Source organism: Oncorhynchus mykiss, chromosome 2, assembly GCF_013265735.2.
Source record: "Oncorhynchus mykiss isolate Arlee chromosome 2, USDA_OmykA_1.1, whole genome shotgun sequence".
In the NCBI taxonomy this organism is placed as follows: domain Eukaryota; kingdom Metazoa; phylum Chordata; class Actinopteri; order Salmoniformes; family Salmonidae; genus Oncorhynchus; species Oncorhynchus mykiss.
This window is the reverse complement of record NC_048566.1, coordinates 4,207,437-4,223,809: the sequence shown is the minus strand read 5'-3', so window position 1 is coordinate 4,223,809 and position 16,373 is coordinate 4,207,437. Positions and strand designations below refer to the sequence as shown.

General features: G+C 46.7%; 1 protein-coding gene across 2 annotated transcripts in view; it reads left to right on the top strand.

Moving 5' to 3' along the window:
* The first annotated feature begins 605 nt into the window (after positions 1 to 605).
* taf2 (TAF2 RNA polymerase II, TATA box binding protein (TBP)-associated factor) overlaps positions 606 to 16,373 on the top strand; it is a 52,462-nt gene continuing 36,694 nt past the window's right edge. The window contains exons 1-8 of one of the 2 annotated variants that reach the window (XM_036935468.1): positions 606 to 1,163; positions 1,308 to 1,362; positions 3,555 to 3,715; positions 4,460 to 4,578; positions 5,304 to 5,445; positions 6,148 to 6,379; positions 12,898 to 13,082; positions 14,026 to 14,139. In XM_036935468.1, the coding sequence (XP_036791363.1) occupies positions 1,099 to 1,163; positions 1,308 to 1,362; positions 3,555 to 3,715; positions 4,460 to 4,578; positions 5,304 to 5,445; positions 6,148 to 6,379; positions 12,898 to 13,082; positions 14,026 to 14,139 (1,073 nt within the window). In that variant the 5' untranslated portion in view covers positions 606 to 1,098. The remainder of the gene's footprint in view (positions 1,164 to 1,307; positions 1,363 to 3,554; positions 3,716 to 4,459; positions 4,579 to 5,303; positions 5,446 to 6,147; positions 6,380 to 12,897; positions 13,083 to 14,025; positions 14,140 to 16,373) is intronic. The other variant, XM_036935463.1, reaches the window with a different exon arrangement.

The window sequence follows — 16,373 nt, the reverse complement described above, 5'->3', positions numbered from 1 at the left end:
GTTAAAGTCGAAAATGGCTCTAAAAGTCCTAACCTAACCTTAACCCTTACCTTAACCGTTTTAAATGTAAAATTCAATGGGTTAGGGACATACCGAGGAACCAAGATAGCACTGACCGAATTACAACCGGTTTCCGCGAGAGATTTTTTTTGTATTTGTAAAATGGCTATGTCGTTAATATTCATGAAAACAAAACTTTTATGTTTGGTCTTAATTTAAAGTTAGGGTTAGGTATAAGGTTAGCAGTGTGGTTTAGGTTAGGGTTGGTTTTAACATCTAATTTTAAGAAGTTACAAACAAGTAACCTAGTGATTGGAGCGTTGGACTCGTAACCGAAAGGTTGCAAGATCTATTCCCGAGCTGACAAGGTAAAAAATCTGTCATTCTGTCCCTGAACAAGGCATACCTGTTCCTAGGCTGTCATTGAAAGTAAGAATGTGTTCTTAACTGACTTGCCTGGATAAATAAAGATACAATTAAAATAAATTAAAAAGTTAAATTGTCGAAATGGGCGGGGTTTACGACTTTGTGTATTTGGTACGTAGTGACGACCGCTCAACAATCACAACACTTCGATCAGGAAAGTGTAATGGATTTACACTTCAGTCCAGCTGGTGGCGGTAATGCGCCTTTTGGTTGTCAACCGCCATTTTAAAATCACAAAACATGAAGAAGAAGAACTTTGAGCTGTCGCTCAGACGGAGAGGATATAGTTTCATGTTTTTGGAGCTCAACATTGACAAAAATGCTCATTTGAAACATAAATTATTCTTGCAAAGCTGAATGATAGTCTTTGGTAGCGTGCATATCTGGAAAAGGTGTTTGAGACGCTGATTGCATTGCACAGACAGCCGGCGGGGAAGAATGGCTGGAAGTGTTGTGTTAACTGGCTAACTGGCTAACGTTAGCACTAGTCAACTGACTGACTAGCTAGCTAAATCGCCACATTCGCTGCGCATGAACTCATTGCATTGGGATTTATTAGGACTGGAAATATATATATGTTTTTTTGTGGATACAGGAAGAACTTTCCAGTCCACACGACCATCGCGTCAAACCCGTAGTTCACGAACATGATCAAATTCATATACCGTATCAATGCATGAAGTCAAGATGAACAGGAAGAAGGACAAGGGATTTGAGAGCCCGCGGCCTTTTAAATTATAAGTCTTTTCTATGACCTTTGGCTTAGTTAGCTTTGCCCACACGTTTGTCCTTAAGTTATTACTTGGCACAGTATATAATACTGTATGTAGCGCCGTTATTCCTCAATGTGTTAACCTGTTATGTCATGTTTATTCCCACACGACTCACCAGGTTGTCTGCATCAACAACATCAACTTCCAAAGAAAGTCTGTGATTGTAAGTATATCGTAGTAAATATATTCGTTAACTATAGTTCCCCCAAGTACCAGCAATAAAATGCTAGTTATATCCCTGTTGTATCTGTAGAACCTAGCTGTAGGCTATATCCCTGTTGTATCTGTAGAACCTAGCTGTAGGCTATATCCCTGTTGTTGTATCTGTAGAACCTAGCTGTAGGCTATATCCCTGTTGTATCTGTAGAACCTAGCTGTAGGCTATATCCCTGTTGTATCTGTAGAACCTAGCTGTAGGCTATATCCCTGTTGTATCTGTAGAACCCAGCTGTAGGCTATATCCCTGTTGTATCTGTAGAACCTAGCTGTAGGCTATATCCCTGTTGTTGTATGTGTAGAACCTAGCTGTAGGCTATATCCCTGTTGTTGTATCTGTAGAACCTAGCTGTAGGCTATATCCCTGTTGTTGTATCTGTAGAACCTAGCTGTAGGCTATATCCCTGTTGTTGTATGTGTAGAACCTAGCTGTAGGCTATATCCCTGTTGTATCTGTAGAACCCAGCTGTAGGCTATATCCCTGTTGTATCTGTAGAACCTAGCTGTAGGCTATATCCCTGTTGTATCTGTAGAACCTAGCTGTAGGCTATATCCCTGTTGTTGTATCTGTAGAACCTAGCTGTAGGCTATATCCCTGTTGTTGTATGTGTAGAACCTAGCTGTAGGCTATATCCCTGTTGTATCTGTAGAACCTAGCTGTAGGCTATATCCCTGTTGTATCTGTAGAACCTAGCTGTAGGCTATATCCCTGTTGTTGTATCTGTAGAACCTAGCTGTAGGCTATATCCCTGTTGTATCTGTAGAACCTAGCTGTAGGCTATATCCCTGTTGTATCTGTAGAACCTAGCTGTAGGCTATATCCCTGTTGTATCTGTAGAACCCAGCTGTAGGCTATATCCCTGTTGTATCTGTAGAACCTAGCTGTAGGCTATATCCCTGTTGTTGTATCTGTAGAACCTAGCTGTAGGCTATATCCCTGTTGTATCTGTAGAACCTAGCTGTAGGCTATATCCCTGTTGTATCTGTAGAACCTAGCTGTAGGCTATATCCCTGTTGTATCTGTAGAACCCAGCTGTAGGCTATATCCCTGTTGTTGTATGTGTAGAACCTAGCTGTAGGCTATATCCCTGTTGTTGTATGTGTAGAACCCAGCTGTAGGCTATATCCCTGTTGTTGTATGTGTAGAACCCAGCTGTAGACGATATCCCTGTTGTTGTATGTGTAGAACCTAGCTGTAGGCTATATCCCTGTTGTATCTGCAGAACCCAGCTGTAGGCTATATCCCTGTTGTTGTATGTGTAGAACCTAGCTGTAGGCTATATCCCTGTTGTATCTGTAGAACCTAGCTGTAGGCTATATCCCTGTTGTATCTGCAGAACCCAGCTGTAGGCTATATCCCTGTTGTATCTGCAGAACCCAGCTGTAGGCTATATCCCTGTTGTATCTGTAGAACCCAGCTGTAGGCTATATCCCTGTTGTATCTGCAGAACCCAGCTGTAGGCTATATCCCTGTTGTATCTGTAGAACCCAGCTGTAGGCTATATCCCTGTTGTTGTATCTGTAGAACCCAGCTGTAGGCTATATCCCTGTTGTTGTATCTGTAGAACCTAGCTGTAGGCTATATCCCTGTTGTATCTGCAGAACCCAGCTGTAGGCTATATCCCTGTTGTATCTGTAGAACCCAGCTGTAGGCTATATCCCTGTTGTTGTATCTGTAGAACCCAGCTGTAGGCTATATCCCTGTTGTTGTATCTGTAGAACCTAGCTGTAGGCTATATCCCTGTTGTATCTGTAGAACCTAGCTGTAGGCCATATCCCTGTTGTATCTGTAGAACCTAGCTGTAGGCCATATCCCTGTTGTTGTATGTGTAGAACCTAGCTGTAGGCCATATCCCTGTTGTATCTGTAGAACCTAGCTGTAGGCCATATCCCTGTTGTTGTATCTGTAGAACCTAGCTGTAGGCTATATCCCTGTTGTTGTATCTGTAGAACCTAGCTGTAGGCTATATCCCTGTTGTTGTATCCGTAGAACCTAGCCACATGACTGAGAACCAAACATATTTCTACTGCGAGACATTGAAAACAACAGTAGAAATATGTGCAGTCTTAGTCATTTGGCCATGTAGAACCAGTCTAGTTTCTCATCCATGTCAACGGACACACCCCTCTATTTGACAGGGCTTTGTGGAGCTGACCATCTTCCCAACTGTGGTCAACCTGAACCGGATCAAACTCAACAGCAAGCAGTGCAGGATCTACAGGGTCCGGGTCAACGACCTAGAAGCACCATTCATTTACAATGACCCTACTCTAGAGGTCTGCCACCACGAGTCCAAGCAGTAAGTCCTCATACACACACGGTCAGGTATTCATAACTCTCCATGAAGGAAACAGAAAACACCAGTACATCTCCATCCTCCAGTACATCTCCAACAGTACATCTCCATCCTCCAGTACATCTCCAACAGTACATCTCCATCCTCCAGTACATCTCCAACAGTACATCTCCATCCTCCAGTACATCTCCATCCTCCAGTACATCTCCAACAGTACATCTCCATCCTCCAGTACATCTCCATCCTCCAGTACATCTCCATCCTCCAGTACATCTCCATCCTCCAGTACATCTCCAACAGTACATCTCCATCCTCCAGTACATCTCCAACAGTACATCTCCATCATCCAGTACATCTCCATCCTCCAGTACATCTCCAACAGTACATCTCCATCATCCAGTACATCTCCAACAGTACATCTCCAACAGTACATCTCCATCCTCCAGTACATCTCCAACAGTACATCTCCATCCTCCAATGTTCTCCTTGGTTCTTTCTGATGTTTTCTCAAGAAACAATGAATGGGATGTGTGGTTGTTTTATCTACCTTAGTGGAAGGCACACTTAAGTTGCTCTGGATAAGAGTTCCTGCTGAATGACATAAATGTGTGTAAAGTCGAGTGAGGAGGACAGGAGGAATCAAGGCGAAGACTTGAGATTCACCTCCTTGTATTACACAACTACTTTCAGAACACTGACCTGCAGTAAGTCCTCACCTCCTCCTCCTCTCTGCCCTGTCCCTTACAGGAGGAACCTGAACTATTTCTCCAGTGCCTACACAGCAGCAGTCAGTGCTGTGGACCCAGATGCAGGACACGGCGAGCTGGTCATCAAAGTCCCCTCGGAGCTGTGGAAGCAAGGAGACGGTAAATACAGGACCTCGTCTTGTTCCAGTCAAATGTTGTCTCTGAATCGGGTTCATCTACGTTATGACCTTCTTTGGTGAATGACTGGCCTCCGTTGCATCTGACTTGAGTCTTGGGACTTGAGTCTTGGGACTTGAGTCTTGGGACTTGAGTCTTGGGACTTGAGTCTTGGGACTTGAGTCTTGGGACTTGAGTCTTGGGACTTGAGTCTTGGGACTTGAGTCTTGGGACTTGAGTCTTGGGACTTGAGTCTTGGGACTTGAGTCTTGGAACTTGAGTCTTGGAACTTGAGTCTTGGAACGTGAGTCTTGGAACGTGAGTCTTGGAACTTGAGTCTTGGAACTTGAGTCTTGGAACTTGAGTCTTGGAACTTGAGTCTTGGAACTTGAGTCTTGGAACTTGAGTCTTGGAACTTGAGTCTTGGAACTTGAGTCTTGGGACTTGAGTCTTGGGACTTGAGTCTTGGGACTTGAGTCTTGGGACTTGAGACTTGGGACTTGGGACTTGAGACTTGGGTCTGTAGTTTGACTATAAAGGTTCAAGGTGTATTCTGATAGCCCGGTTGGTCCTCGATCTGTTTATATAATACCAACACACCAGGAACCAGGCTAATGTCCTGCGATGCTCTCAGCTTAATGCATATAGCATCAGGAAGCTTTACAGTATTGTTTATGTACAATTGAACTTAGTGCCCTGTAAATAAATGACTGTTTCTATGTCTTCAGAGATGAATGTGCTGAAGGTGTACATAGAGTTCTCTCTGGACCAGCCTAAAGGAGGCCTTCACTTTGTGGTGCCTGACGTAGAGGGGAGCATGGCTGAGAGAGGAGCACACGTCTTCTCCTTCGGATACCAGAACTCCACGAGGTGGGGAGGGAGACATGGATTGATGTCATATTGAGACTTTTATTCTCTGTGCTGTCTAGGCTGGCCTGGTGTATCTCTCTGTCATTCTCTCTCTCTTTCTCCCTCTCTCTTTCTCCTCTATCTTCTCTTTCTCTGTCATTCTCTCTCTCGCTCCCTGTTCTGTCTCTCTCTGAACTCTGCCTCTCTCTGTCATTCTCTCTCTCTGTCTCCCTCATTCTCTCTCTCTGTCTCCTCTCTCTTCTCTTTCTCTCTGTCATTATCTATCTCCCTGTTCTGTCTCTCTCTGTCATTCTCTCTCTCTCTCATTCTCTCTCTCTCTGTCATTCTCGCTCTCTCTCTCTGTCATTCTCGCTCTCTCTCTCTGTCATTCTCGCTCTCTCTCTCTCTCTGTCATTCTCGCTCTCTCTCTCTCTCTGTCATTCTCGCTCTCTCTCTCTCTCTCTGTCATTCTCGCTCTCTCTCTCTCTCTGTCATTCTCGCCCTCTCTCTCTCTCTGTCATTCTCGCCCTCTCTCTCTCTCTGTCATTCTCGCCCTCTCTCTCTCTCTGTCATTCTCTCTCTCTCTCTCTCTCTCTCTCTCTCTCTCTGTCATTCTCTCTCTCTCTCCTCTATGTAATACTATCAGATATGTTGTCACAAGCCTCGTCCTTTCTTGCTCCTTGACTCTACTTACACTCTTGTCCACCGGCCTTCCTCTCCCAGGTTCTGGTTCCCCTGTGTGGACTCGTACTCTGAGCTGTGCACCTGGAAGCTGGAGTTCACAGTGGATGCCTCTATGGTAGCTGTGTCCTGTGGGGACTTGGTAGAGACTGTCTATACCCATGACATGAGGAAGAAGACCTTCCACTACGTCCTCCCCATCCCCACCGCCGCCTCCAACATCTCACTGTCTGTCGGGCCCTTTGAGATCCTGGTCGACCCCTACATGCATGAGGTACTGTGTGTGTGTGGAAAAGCATTGCATAGAAACCCAGCATTACCCATCACAATGGATTTAGTTGATGCCAGTAGAGTAGTGAGTTCTGAAAGGAGAATGGATTTAGTAGAAGCCCGTAGAGTAGTGAGTTCTGAAAGGAGAATGGATTTAGTAGAAGCCCATAGAGTTCTGAAAGGAGAATGGATTTAGTAGAAGCCAGTAGTGTGTTCTGAAAGGAGAATGGATTTAGTAGAAGCCCGTAGAGTAGTGTGTTCTGAAAGGAGAATGGATTTAGTAGAAGCCCGTAGAGTAGTGTGTTCTGAAAGGAGAATGGATTTAGTAGAAGCCCGTAGAGTAGTGTGTTCTGAAAGGAGAATGGATTTAGTAGAAGCCAGTAGTGTGATCTGAAAGGAGAATGGATTTAGTAGAAGCCCGTAGAGTAGTGTGTTCTGAAAGGAGAATGGATTTAGTAGAAGCCCGTAGAGTAGTGTGTTCTGAAAGGAGAATGGATTTAGTAGAAGCCCGTAGAGTAGTGTGTTCTGAAAGGAGAATGGATTTAGTAGAAGCCCGTAGAGTAGTGTGTTCTGAAAGGAGAATGGATTTAGTAGAAGCCAGTAGGGTGTTCTGAATGTATTTAGTAGAAGCCAGTAGTGTGTTCTGAAAGGAGAATGGATTTAGTAGAAGCCAGTAGTGTGTTCTGAAAGGAGAATGTATTTAGTAGAAGCCAGTAGGGTGTTCTGAAAGGAGAATGGATTTAGTAGAAGCCAGTAGTGTGTTCTGAAAGGAGAATGTATTTAGTAGAAGCCAGTAGGGTGTTCTGAAAGGAGAATGGATTTAGTAGAAGCCAGTAGTGTGTTCTGAAAGGAGAATGGATTTAGTAGAAGTCAGTAGGGTGTTCTGAAAGGAGAATGGATTTAGTAGAAGCCAGCAGGGTGTTCTGAATGGATTTAGTAGAAGCCAGTAGGGTGTTCTGAAAGGAGAATGGATTTAGTAGAAGCCAGTAGGGTGTTCTGAATGGATTTAGTAGAAGCCAGCAGGGTGTTCTGAATGGATTTAGTAGAAGCCAGTAGGGTGTTCTGAAAGGAGAATGGATTTAGTAGAAGCCAGCAGGGTGTTCTGAATTGATTTAGTAGAAGCCAGTAGGGTGTTCTGAAAGGAGAATGGATTTAGTAGAAGCCAGTAGGGTGTTCTGAAAGGAGAATGGATTTAGTAGAAGCCAGTAGTGTGTTCTGAAAGGAGAATGGATTTAGTAGAAGCCAGTAGTGTGTTCTGAAAGGAGAATGTATTTAGTAGAAGCCAGTAGGGTGTTCTGAAAGGAGAATGGATTTAGTAGAAGCCAGTAGTGTGTTCTGAAAGGAGAATGGATTTAGTAGAAGTCAGTAGGGTGTTCTGAAAGGAGAATGGATTTAGTAGAAGCCAGTAGGGTGTTCTGAATGGATTTAGTAGAAGCCAGCAGGGTGTTCTGAATGGATTTAGTAGAAGCCAGTAGGGTGTTCTGAAAGGAGAATGGATTTAGTAGAAGCCAGCAGGGTGTTCTGAAAGGAGAATAGATTTAGTAGAAGCCAGTAGGGTGTTCTGAATGGATTTAGTAGAAGCCAGCAGGGTGTTCTGAAAGGAGAATGGATTTAGTAGAAGCCAGTAGGGTGTTCTGAAAGGAGAATGGATTTAGTAGAAGCCAGTAGGGTGTTCTGAATGGATTTAGTAGAAGCCAGCAGGGTGTTCTGAATGGATTTAGTAGAAGCCAGTAGGGTGTTCTGAAAGGAGAATGGATTTAGTAGAAGCCAGCAGGGTGTTATGAAAGGAGAATAGATTTAGTAGAAGCCAGTAGGGTGTTCTGAATGGATTTAGTAGAAGCCAGCAGGGTGTTCTGAAAGGAGAATGGATTTAGTAGAAGCCAGTAGGGTGTTCTGAAAGGAGAATGGATTTAGTAGAAGCCAGCAGGGTGTTCTGAAAGGAGAATAGATTTAGTAGAAGCCAGTAGGGTGTTCTGAATGGATTTAGTAGAAGCCAGTAGGGTGTTCTGAAAGGAGAATGGATTTAGTAGAAGCCAGTAGGGTGTTCTGAAAGGAGAATAGATTTAGTAGAAGCCAGTAGGGTGTTCTGAATGGATTTAGTAGAAGCCAGCAGGGTGTTCTGAAAGGAGAATATATTTAGTAGAAGCCAGTAGGGTGTTCTGAAAGGAGAATGGATTTAGTAGAAGCCAGTAGGGTGTTCTGAATGGATTTAGTAGAAGCCAGCAGGGTGTTCTGAATGGATTTAGTAGAAGCCAGTAGGGTGTTCTGAAAGGAGAATGGATTTAGTAGAAGCCAGCAGGGTGTTCTGAATTGATTTAGTAGAAGCCAGTAGGGTGTTCTGAAAGGAGAATGGATTTAGTAGAAGCCAGTAGGGTGTTCTGAAAGGAGAATGGATTTAGTAGAAGCCAGTAGTGTGTTCTGAAAGGAGAATGGATTTAGTAGAAGCCAGTAGTGTGTTCTGAAAGGAGAATGTATTTAGTAGAAGCCAGTAGGGTGTTCTGAAAGGAGAATGGATTTAGTAGAAGCCAGTAGTGTGTTCTGAAAGGAGAATGGATTTAGTAGAAGTCAGTAGGGTGTTCTGAAAGGAGAATGGATTTAGTAGAAGCCAGTAGGGTGTTCTGAATGGATTTAGTAGAAGCCAGCAGGGTGTTCTGAATGGATTTAGTAGAAGCCAGTAGGGTGTTCTGAAAGGAGAATGGATTTAGTAGAAGCCAGCAGGGTGTTCTGAAAGGAGAATAGATTTAGTAGAAGCCAGTAGGGTGTTCTGAATGGATTTAGTAGAAGCCAGCAGGGTGTTCTGAAAGGAGAATGGATTTAGTAGAAGCCAGTAGGGTGTTCTGAAAGGAGAATGGATTTAGTAGAAGCCAGTAGGGTGTTCTGAATGGATTTAGTAGAAGCCAGCAGGGTGTTCTGAATGGATTTAGTAGAAGCCAGTAGGGTGTTCTGAAAGGAGAATGGATTTAGTAGAAGCCAGCAGGGTGTTATGAAAGGAGAATAGATTTAGTAGAAGCCAGTAGGGTGTTCTGAATGGATTTAGTAGAAGCCAGCAGGGTGTTCTGAAAGGAGAATGGATTTAGTAGAAGCCAGTAGGGTGTTCTGAAAGGAGAATGGATTTAGTAGAAGCCAGCAGGGTGTTCTGAAAGGAGAATAGATTTAGTAGAAGCCAGTAGGGTGTTCTGAATGGATTTAGTAGAAGCCAGTAGGGTGTTCTGAAAGGAGAATGGATTTAGTAGAAGCCAGTAGGGTGTTCTGAAAGGAGAATAGATTTAGTAGAAGCCAGTAGGGTGTTCTGAATGGATTTAGTAGAAGCCAGCAGGGTGTTCTGAAAGGAGAATATATTTAGTAGAAGCCAGTAGGGTGTTCTGAAAGGAGAATGGATTTAGTAGAAGCCAGTAGGGTGTTCTGAATGGATTTAGTAGAAGCCCATAGAGTTCTGAAAGGAGAGTGGATTTAGTAGAAGCCAGTAGGGTGTTCTGAAAGGAGAATGGATTTAGTAGAAGCCCATAGAGTTCTGAAAGGAGAGTGGATTTAGTAGAAGCCAGTAGGGTGTTCTGAAAGGAGAATAGATTTAGTAGAAGCCCATAGAGTTCTGAAAGGAGAGTGGATTTAGTAGAAGCCAGTAGGGAGTTCTGAAAGGAGAATGGATTTAGTAGAAGCCCATATAGTTCTGAAAGGTGAATGGATTTAGTAGAAGCCAGTAGGGTGTTCTGAAAGGAGAGTGGATTTAGTAGAAGCCAGTAGTGTGTTCTGAAAGGAGAATGGATTTAGTAGAAACCCATAGAGTTCTGAAAGGAGAGTGGATTTAGTAGAAGCCCATAGAGTTCTGAAAGGAGAATGGATTTAGTAGAAGCCAGTAGGGTGTTCTGAAAGGAGAATAGATTTAGTAGAAGCCCATAGAGTTCTGAAAGGAGAATGGATTTAGTAGAAGCCAGTAGGGTGTTGTGAAAGGAGAATGGATTTAGTAGAAGCCAGTAGGGTGTTCTGAAAGGAGAATGGATTTAGTAGAAGCCAGTAGGGTGTTCTGAAAGGATAATGGATTTAGTAGAAGCCAGTAGGGTGTTCTGAAAGGAGAATGGATTTAGTAGAAGCCAGTAGGGTGTTCTGAAAGGAGAATGGATTTAGTAGAAGCCAGTAGGGTGTTCTGAAAGGAGAATGGATTTAGTAGAAGCCTGTAGGTTGTTCTGAATGGATTTAGTAGAAGCCAGTAGGGTGTTCTGAAAGGAGAGTGGATTTAGTAGAAGCCCATAGAGTTTTGAAAGGAGAATGGATTTAGTAGAAGCCCATAGAGTTCTGAAAGGAGAGTGGATTTAGTAGAAGCCAGTAGGGTGTTCTGAAAGGAGAGTGGATTTAGTAGAAGCCCATAGAGTTCTGAAAGGAGAGTGGATTTAGTAGAAGCCAGTAGGGTGTTGTGAAAGGAGAAGGGATTTAGTAGAAGCCCATAGAGTTCTGAAAGGAGAATGGATTTAGTAGAAGCCCATAGAGTTCTGAAAGGAGAATGGATTTAGTAGAAGCCAGTAGGGTGTTCTGAATGGATTTAGTAGAAGCCAGTAGGGTGTTCTGAAAGGAGAATGGATTTAGTAGAAGCCAGTAGGGTGTTCTGAAAGGAGAATGGATTTAGTAGAAGCCAGCAGGGTGTTCTGAATGGATTTAGTAGAAGCCAGTAGGGTGTTCTGAAAGGAGAATGGATTTAGTAGAAGCCAGTAGGGTGTTCTGAAAGGAGAATGGATTTAGTAGAAGCCAGTAGGGTGTTCTGAAAGGAGAATGGATTTAGTAGAAGCCTGTAGGTTGTTCTGAATGGATTTAGTAGAAGCCAGTAGGGTGTTCTGAAAGGAGAGTGGATTTAGTAGAAGCCCATAGAGTTTTGAAAGGAGAATGGATTTAGTAGAAGCCCATAGAGTTCTGAAAGGAGAGTGGATTTAGTAGAAGCCAGTAGGGTGTTCTGAAAGGAGAGTGGATTTAGTAGAAGCCCATAGAGTTCTGAAAGGAGAGTGGATTTAGTAGAAGCCAGTAGGGTGTTGTGAAAGGAGAAGGGATTTAGTAGAAGCCCATAGAGTTCTGAAAGGAGAATGGATTTAGTAGAAGCCCATAGAGTTCTGAAAGGAGAATGGATTTAGTAGAAGCCAGTAGGGTGTTCTGAATGGATTTAGTAGAAGCCAGTAGGGTGTTCTGAAAGGAGAATGGATTTAGTAGAAGCCAGTAGGGTGTTCTGAAAGGAGAATGGATTTAGTAGAAGCCAGCAGGGTGTTCTGAATGGATTTAGTAGAAGCCAGTAGGGTGTTCTGAAAGGAGAATGGATTTAGTAGAAGCCAGTAGGGTGTTCTGAAAGGAGAATGGATTTAGTAGAAGCCAGTAGGGTGTTCTGAATGGATTTAGTAGAAGCCAGTAGTGTGTTCTGAATGGATTTAGTAGAAGCCAGTAGGGAGTTCTGAGAGGAGAATGGATTTAGTAGAAGCCCGTAGAGGCAGGCAACCATGTTGGATAAAATATGTTGACATATACACTGAGTGTACAAAACATTAGGAACACCTTCGTCGGGACATGGACTCTACAAGGTGTTGAAAGTGTTCCACAGGGATGCTGGCCTAGGTTGACTCCAATGCTTCCCACAGTTTTGTCAAGTTGGCTGGATGTCCTTTAGGTGGTGGACCATTCTTGATCCACACGGGAAACTGTTGTGTGTGTGAAAAACCCAGCAGCATTGTAGTTCTTGACACAAACCGGTGCGCCTGGCACCTACTACCATAACACCGTTCAAAGGCACTTAAATCTTGTGTCTTGCCCATTCACCCTCTGAATGACACACATACACAATCCATGTCTCATTTGTCTCAAGGCTTAAAAATCCTTCTTTAACCCCGTCTCCTCCCCTTCATCTACACTGATTTGAAGTGGATTTAACAAAGTGACATCAATAAGGGATCATAGCTTCCACCTGGATTCACCTGGTCAGTCTATGTCATGGAACTAGCAGGTGTTCTTAATGTTTTGTCCACTCAGTGTATATTTAAGCAGATTTCCTTTCCACCTACGACCACTAGGTGGAGAATGACTCCTTATACTCTAAGTTGAAGCAGCGTCAAGGATGTGTGAATCAGTCTAGGAAACTCTGCGTGCGATGCTGACATATTGTCCAAGATGGTTTCTCTTCAAATATACGTTTGGAGAGAATAGAATACAACAGAAACAGAATAAGTGTATTCCCCCCCCCCCCTCGCTCGTCGGTAACCTAGGAGCTCGTCGGTAACCTAGGAGCTCGTCGGTAACCTAGGAGCTCGTCGGTAACCTAGGAGCTCGTCGGTGTTACTTGGATTTGTTTCCTAAGAACAGCGTGGTAACTGTGGGTTCTTATCCAGATTTCTAGAAGTCTGGTACAGAGAGATTATTGAAATGATATTTCATCATCGTATTCAGTACCAGGCATAAATTGAGCAAAGCTTTGGCATAGCTGAGAGTGTCTCAGAGGGAACCTCTGTAGTGTTGCTCCGTGGACACCTTTTTAAAGATATTTTTCCCTTTTCCCAGGTCACCCACTTCTGTTTACCCCAGCTCCTGCCCCTGTTGAAACACTCCATGTCCTACCTGCATGAGATCTTTGAGTTCTACGAGGAGATCCTGACCTGTCGCTATCCTTACTCCTGCTTCAAGACTGTGTTTGTGGACGAGGCCTACGTCCAGGTGTCCTCCTACGCGTCGATGAGCATCTTCAGGTGGCTACAGTCTCTTGTGTCTAGTCCTGATGCCGTTCTTCATGTGGCTTTTACTCTCCCATCAACAACACATTTTTACTTCGGAACGATGTTGCACAACGTTTGGATGTTTACATTGTATTGTGGAAACTTCTCACTGTTTGTTTTAACGTTTTACGTTTTCCCACGAGTTTGTCACTGAAAATATTTAGATTAGGAGGTCCAATTAAATTCTGATTTATTACGTCAATATTAAGTCGGTTAAGACCGTCACCTCAGGTGCTTTAGCAGTTTCCCTCGGTGACAAAGAACAGCTCTCCTCAACCATTCACTTCTCACTTTCACTTTTCATAATGCTGACTTGTTTTGGCACAAGTCAAACTGAACATGGTTTTTCTTCTCCCTTACCCCCTCTCGCTTATCCCGCTCTCTCTCGCCCTTCTCTCTCTTCCCCTCTCCCTTGCCCCCTCTCCCTTACCCCCTCTCCCTTATCCCTCTCTCTCACCTGTCTCTCTCCCTTACCCCCTCTCGCTTATCCCTCTCTCTCTCGCCCTTCTCTCTCTTCCCCTCTCCCTTACCCCCTCTCCCTTATCCCTCTCTCTCCCTTACCCCCTCTCCCTTACCCCCTCTCCCTTACCCCCTCTCCCTTACCCCCTCTCCCTTACCCCCTCTCCCTTACCCCCTCTCCCTTATCCCTCTCTCTCGCCCGTCTCTCTCCCGTACCCTTCTCTCTCTTCCCCTCTCCCTTACCCCCTCTCCCTCATCCCTCTCTCTCTCTTGCCCTTCTCTCTCTTCCCCTCTCCCTTACCCCTCTCTCTCTCTTGCCCTTCTCTCCCTTACCCCCTCTCCCTTACCCCCTCTCCCTTAACCCCTCTCCCTTACCCCCTCTCCCTTACCCCCTCTCCCTTATCCCTCTCTCTCGCCCGTCTCTCTCCCTTACCCGTCTCTTCCTCTCTCCTCTCAGTACTAATCTGCTCCACAGTGCCATGATCATAGACCAGACCCCCCTGACCAGACAGTGTTTAGCTCAGGCCCTGGCCCAGCAGTTCTTTGGCTGCTTCATCTCCAGGATGTCCTGGTGAGTAACGTACTGAGTAATACCTGACGGAATATAGTGGAGTGGTGGAGCGGCCTACAGACACCACACACACACACTCTCTCACACACACACACTCCCTCACACACACACGTCAAACGTAAGAAGCACTCCTGGTTCAACCTAGGAGCTCGTCGGTGACCTTGGAGCTCGTCGGTAACCTAGGAGCTCGTCTGTGGCCTTGGAGCTCGTCTGTGGCCTTGGAGCTCGTCTGTGGCCTTGGAGCTCGTCTGTGGCCTTGGAGCTCGTCTGTGGCCTTGGAGCTCGTCTGTGGCCTTGGAGCTCGTCTGTGGCCTTGGAGCTCGTCGGTGACCTTGGAGCTCGTCGGTGACCTTGGAGCTCGTCTGTGGCCTTGGAGCTCGTCTGTGGCCTTGGAGCTCGTCTGTGGCCTTGGAGCTCGTCTGTGGCCTTGGAGCTCGTCTGTGGCCTTGGAGCTCGTCGGTGGCCTAGGAGCTCGTCGGTGGCCTAGGAGCTCGTCGGTGGCCTAGGAGCTCGTCGGTGACCTAGGAGCTCGTCGGTGGCCTAGGAGCTCGTCGGTGGCTTTGGAGCTCGTCGGTAACCTAGGAGCTCGTCGGTAACCTAGGAGCTCGTCGGTGGCCTAGGAGCTCGTCGGTGACCTAGGAGCTCGTCTGTGACCTAGGAGCTCGTCTGTGGCCTTGGAGCTCGTCGGTGACCTAGGAGCTCGTCGGTGACGTAGGAGCTCGTCGGTGACCTTGGAGCTCGTCGGTAACCTAGGAGCTCGTCGGTGGCCTAGGAGCTCGTCGGTGGCCTTGGAGCTCGTCGGTGGCCTAGGAGCTCGTCGGTAGCCTAGGAGCTCGTCGGTAACCTAGGAGCTCGTCGGTGGCTTTGGAGCTCGTCGGTAACCTAGGAGCTCGTCGGTGGCCTAGGAGCTCGTCGGTGACGTAGGAGCTCGTCGGTGACGTAGGAGCTCGTCGGTGACCTTGGAGCTCGTCGGTAACCTAGGAGCTCGTCGGTGGCCTAGGAGCTCGTCGGTGGCCTTGGAGCTCGTCGGTGGCCTAGGAGCTCGTCGGTAGCCTAGGAGCTCGTCGGTAACCTAGGAGCTCGTCGGTGGCTTTGGAGCTCGTCGGTAACCTAGGAGCTCGTCGGTGGCCTAGGAGCTCGTCGGTGACGTAGGAGCTCGTCGGTGACCTAGGAGCTCGTCGGTGGCTTTGGAGCTCGTCGGTAACCTAGGAGCTCGTCGGTGGCCTAGGAGCTCGTCGGTGACGTAGGAGCTCGTCGGTGACCTTGGCGCTCGTCGGTAACCTAGGAGCTCGTCTGTGGCCTTGGAGCTCGTCGGTAACCTAGGAGCTCGTCTGTGGCCTAGGAACTCGTCTGTAACCTAGGAGCTCGTCGGTGGCCTAGGAGCTCGTCGGTGGCCTAGGAGCTCGTCGGTGGCCTAGGAGCTCGTCGGTGACGTAGGAGCTCGTCGGTGACCTAGGAGCTCGTCGGTGGCTTTGGAGCTCGTCGGTAACCTAGGAGCTCGTCGGTGGCCTAGGAGCTCGTCGGTGACGTAGGAGCTCGTCGGTGACCTTGGCGCTCGTCGGTAACCTAGGAGCTCGTCTGTGGCCTTGGAGCTCGTCGGTAACCTAGGAGCTCGTCTGTGGCCTAGGAACTCGTCTGTAACCTAGGAGCTCGTCGGTGGCCTAGGAGCTCGTCGGTGGCCTAGGAGTTCGTCGGTGGCCTAGGAGCTCGTCGGTGGCCTAGGAGCTCGTCGGTGGCCTAGGAGTTCGTCGGTGACCTAGGAGTTCGTCGGTGACCTAGGAGCTCGTCGGTAACCTAGGAGCTCGTCTGTGGCCCTGGAACTCGTCGGTAACCTTGGAACTCGTCGGTAACCTAGGAGCTCGTCGGTAACCTAGGAGCTCGTCGGTGGCCTAGGAGCTCGTCGGTGGCCTAGGAGCTCGTCGGTGACCTAGGAGCTCGTCGGTAACCTAGGAGCTCGTCGATGGCTTTGGAGCTCGTCGGTAACCTAGGAGCTCGTCGGTAACCTAGGAGCTCGTCGGTGGCCTAGGAGCTCGTCGGTGGCCTAGGAGCTCGTCGGTGACCTAGGAGCTCGTCGGTGACCTTGGAGCTCGTCGGTAACCTAGGAGCTCGTCTGTGACCTAGGAGCTCGTCTGTGGCCTTGGAGCTCGTCGGTGACGTAGGAGCTCGTCGGTGACCTTGGAGCTCGTCTGTGGCCTTGGAGCTCGTCGGTAACCTAGGAGCTCGTCGGTGGCCTA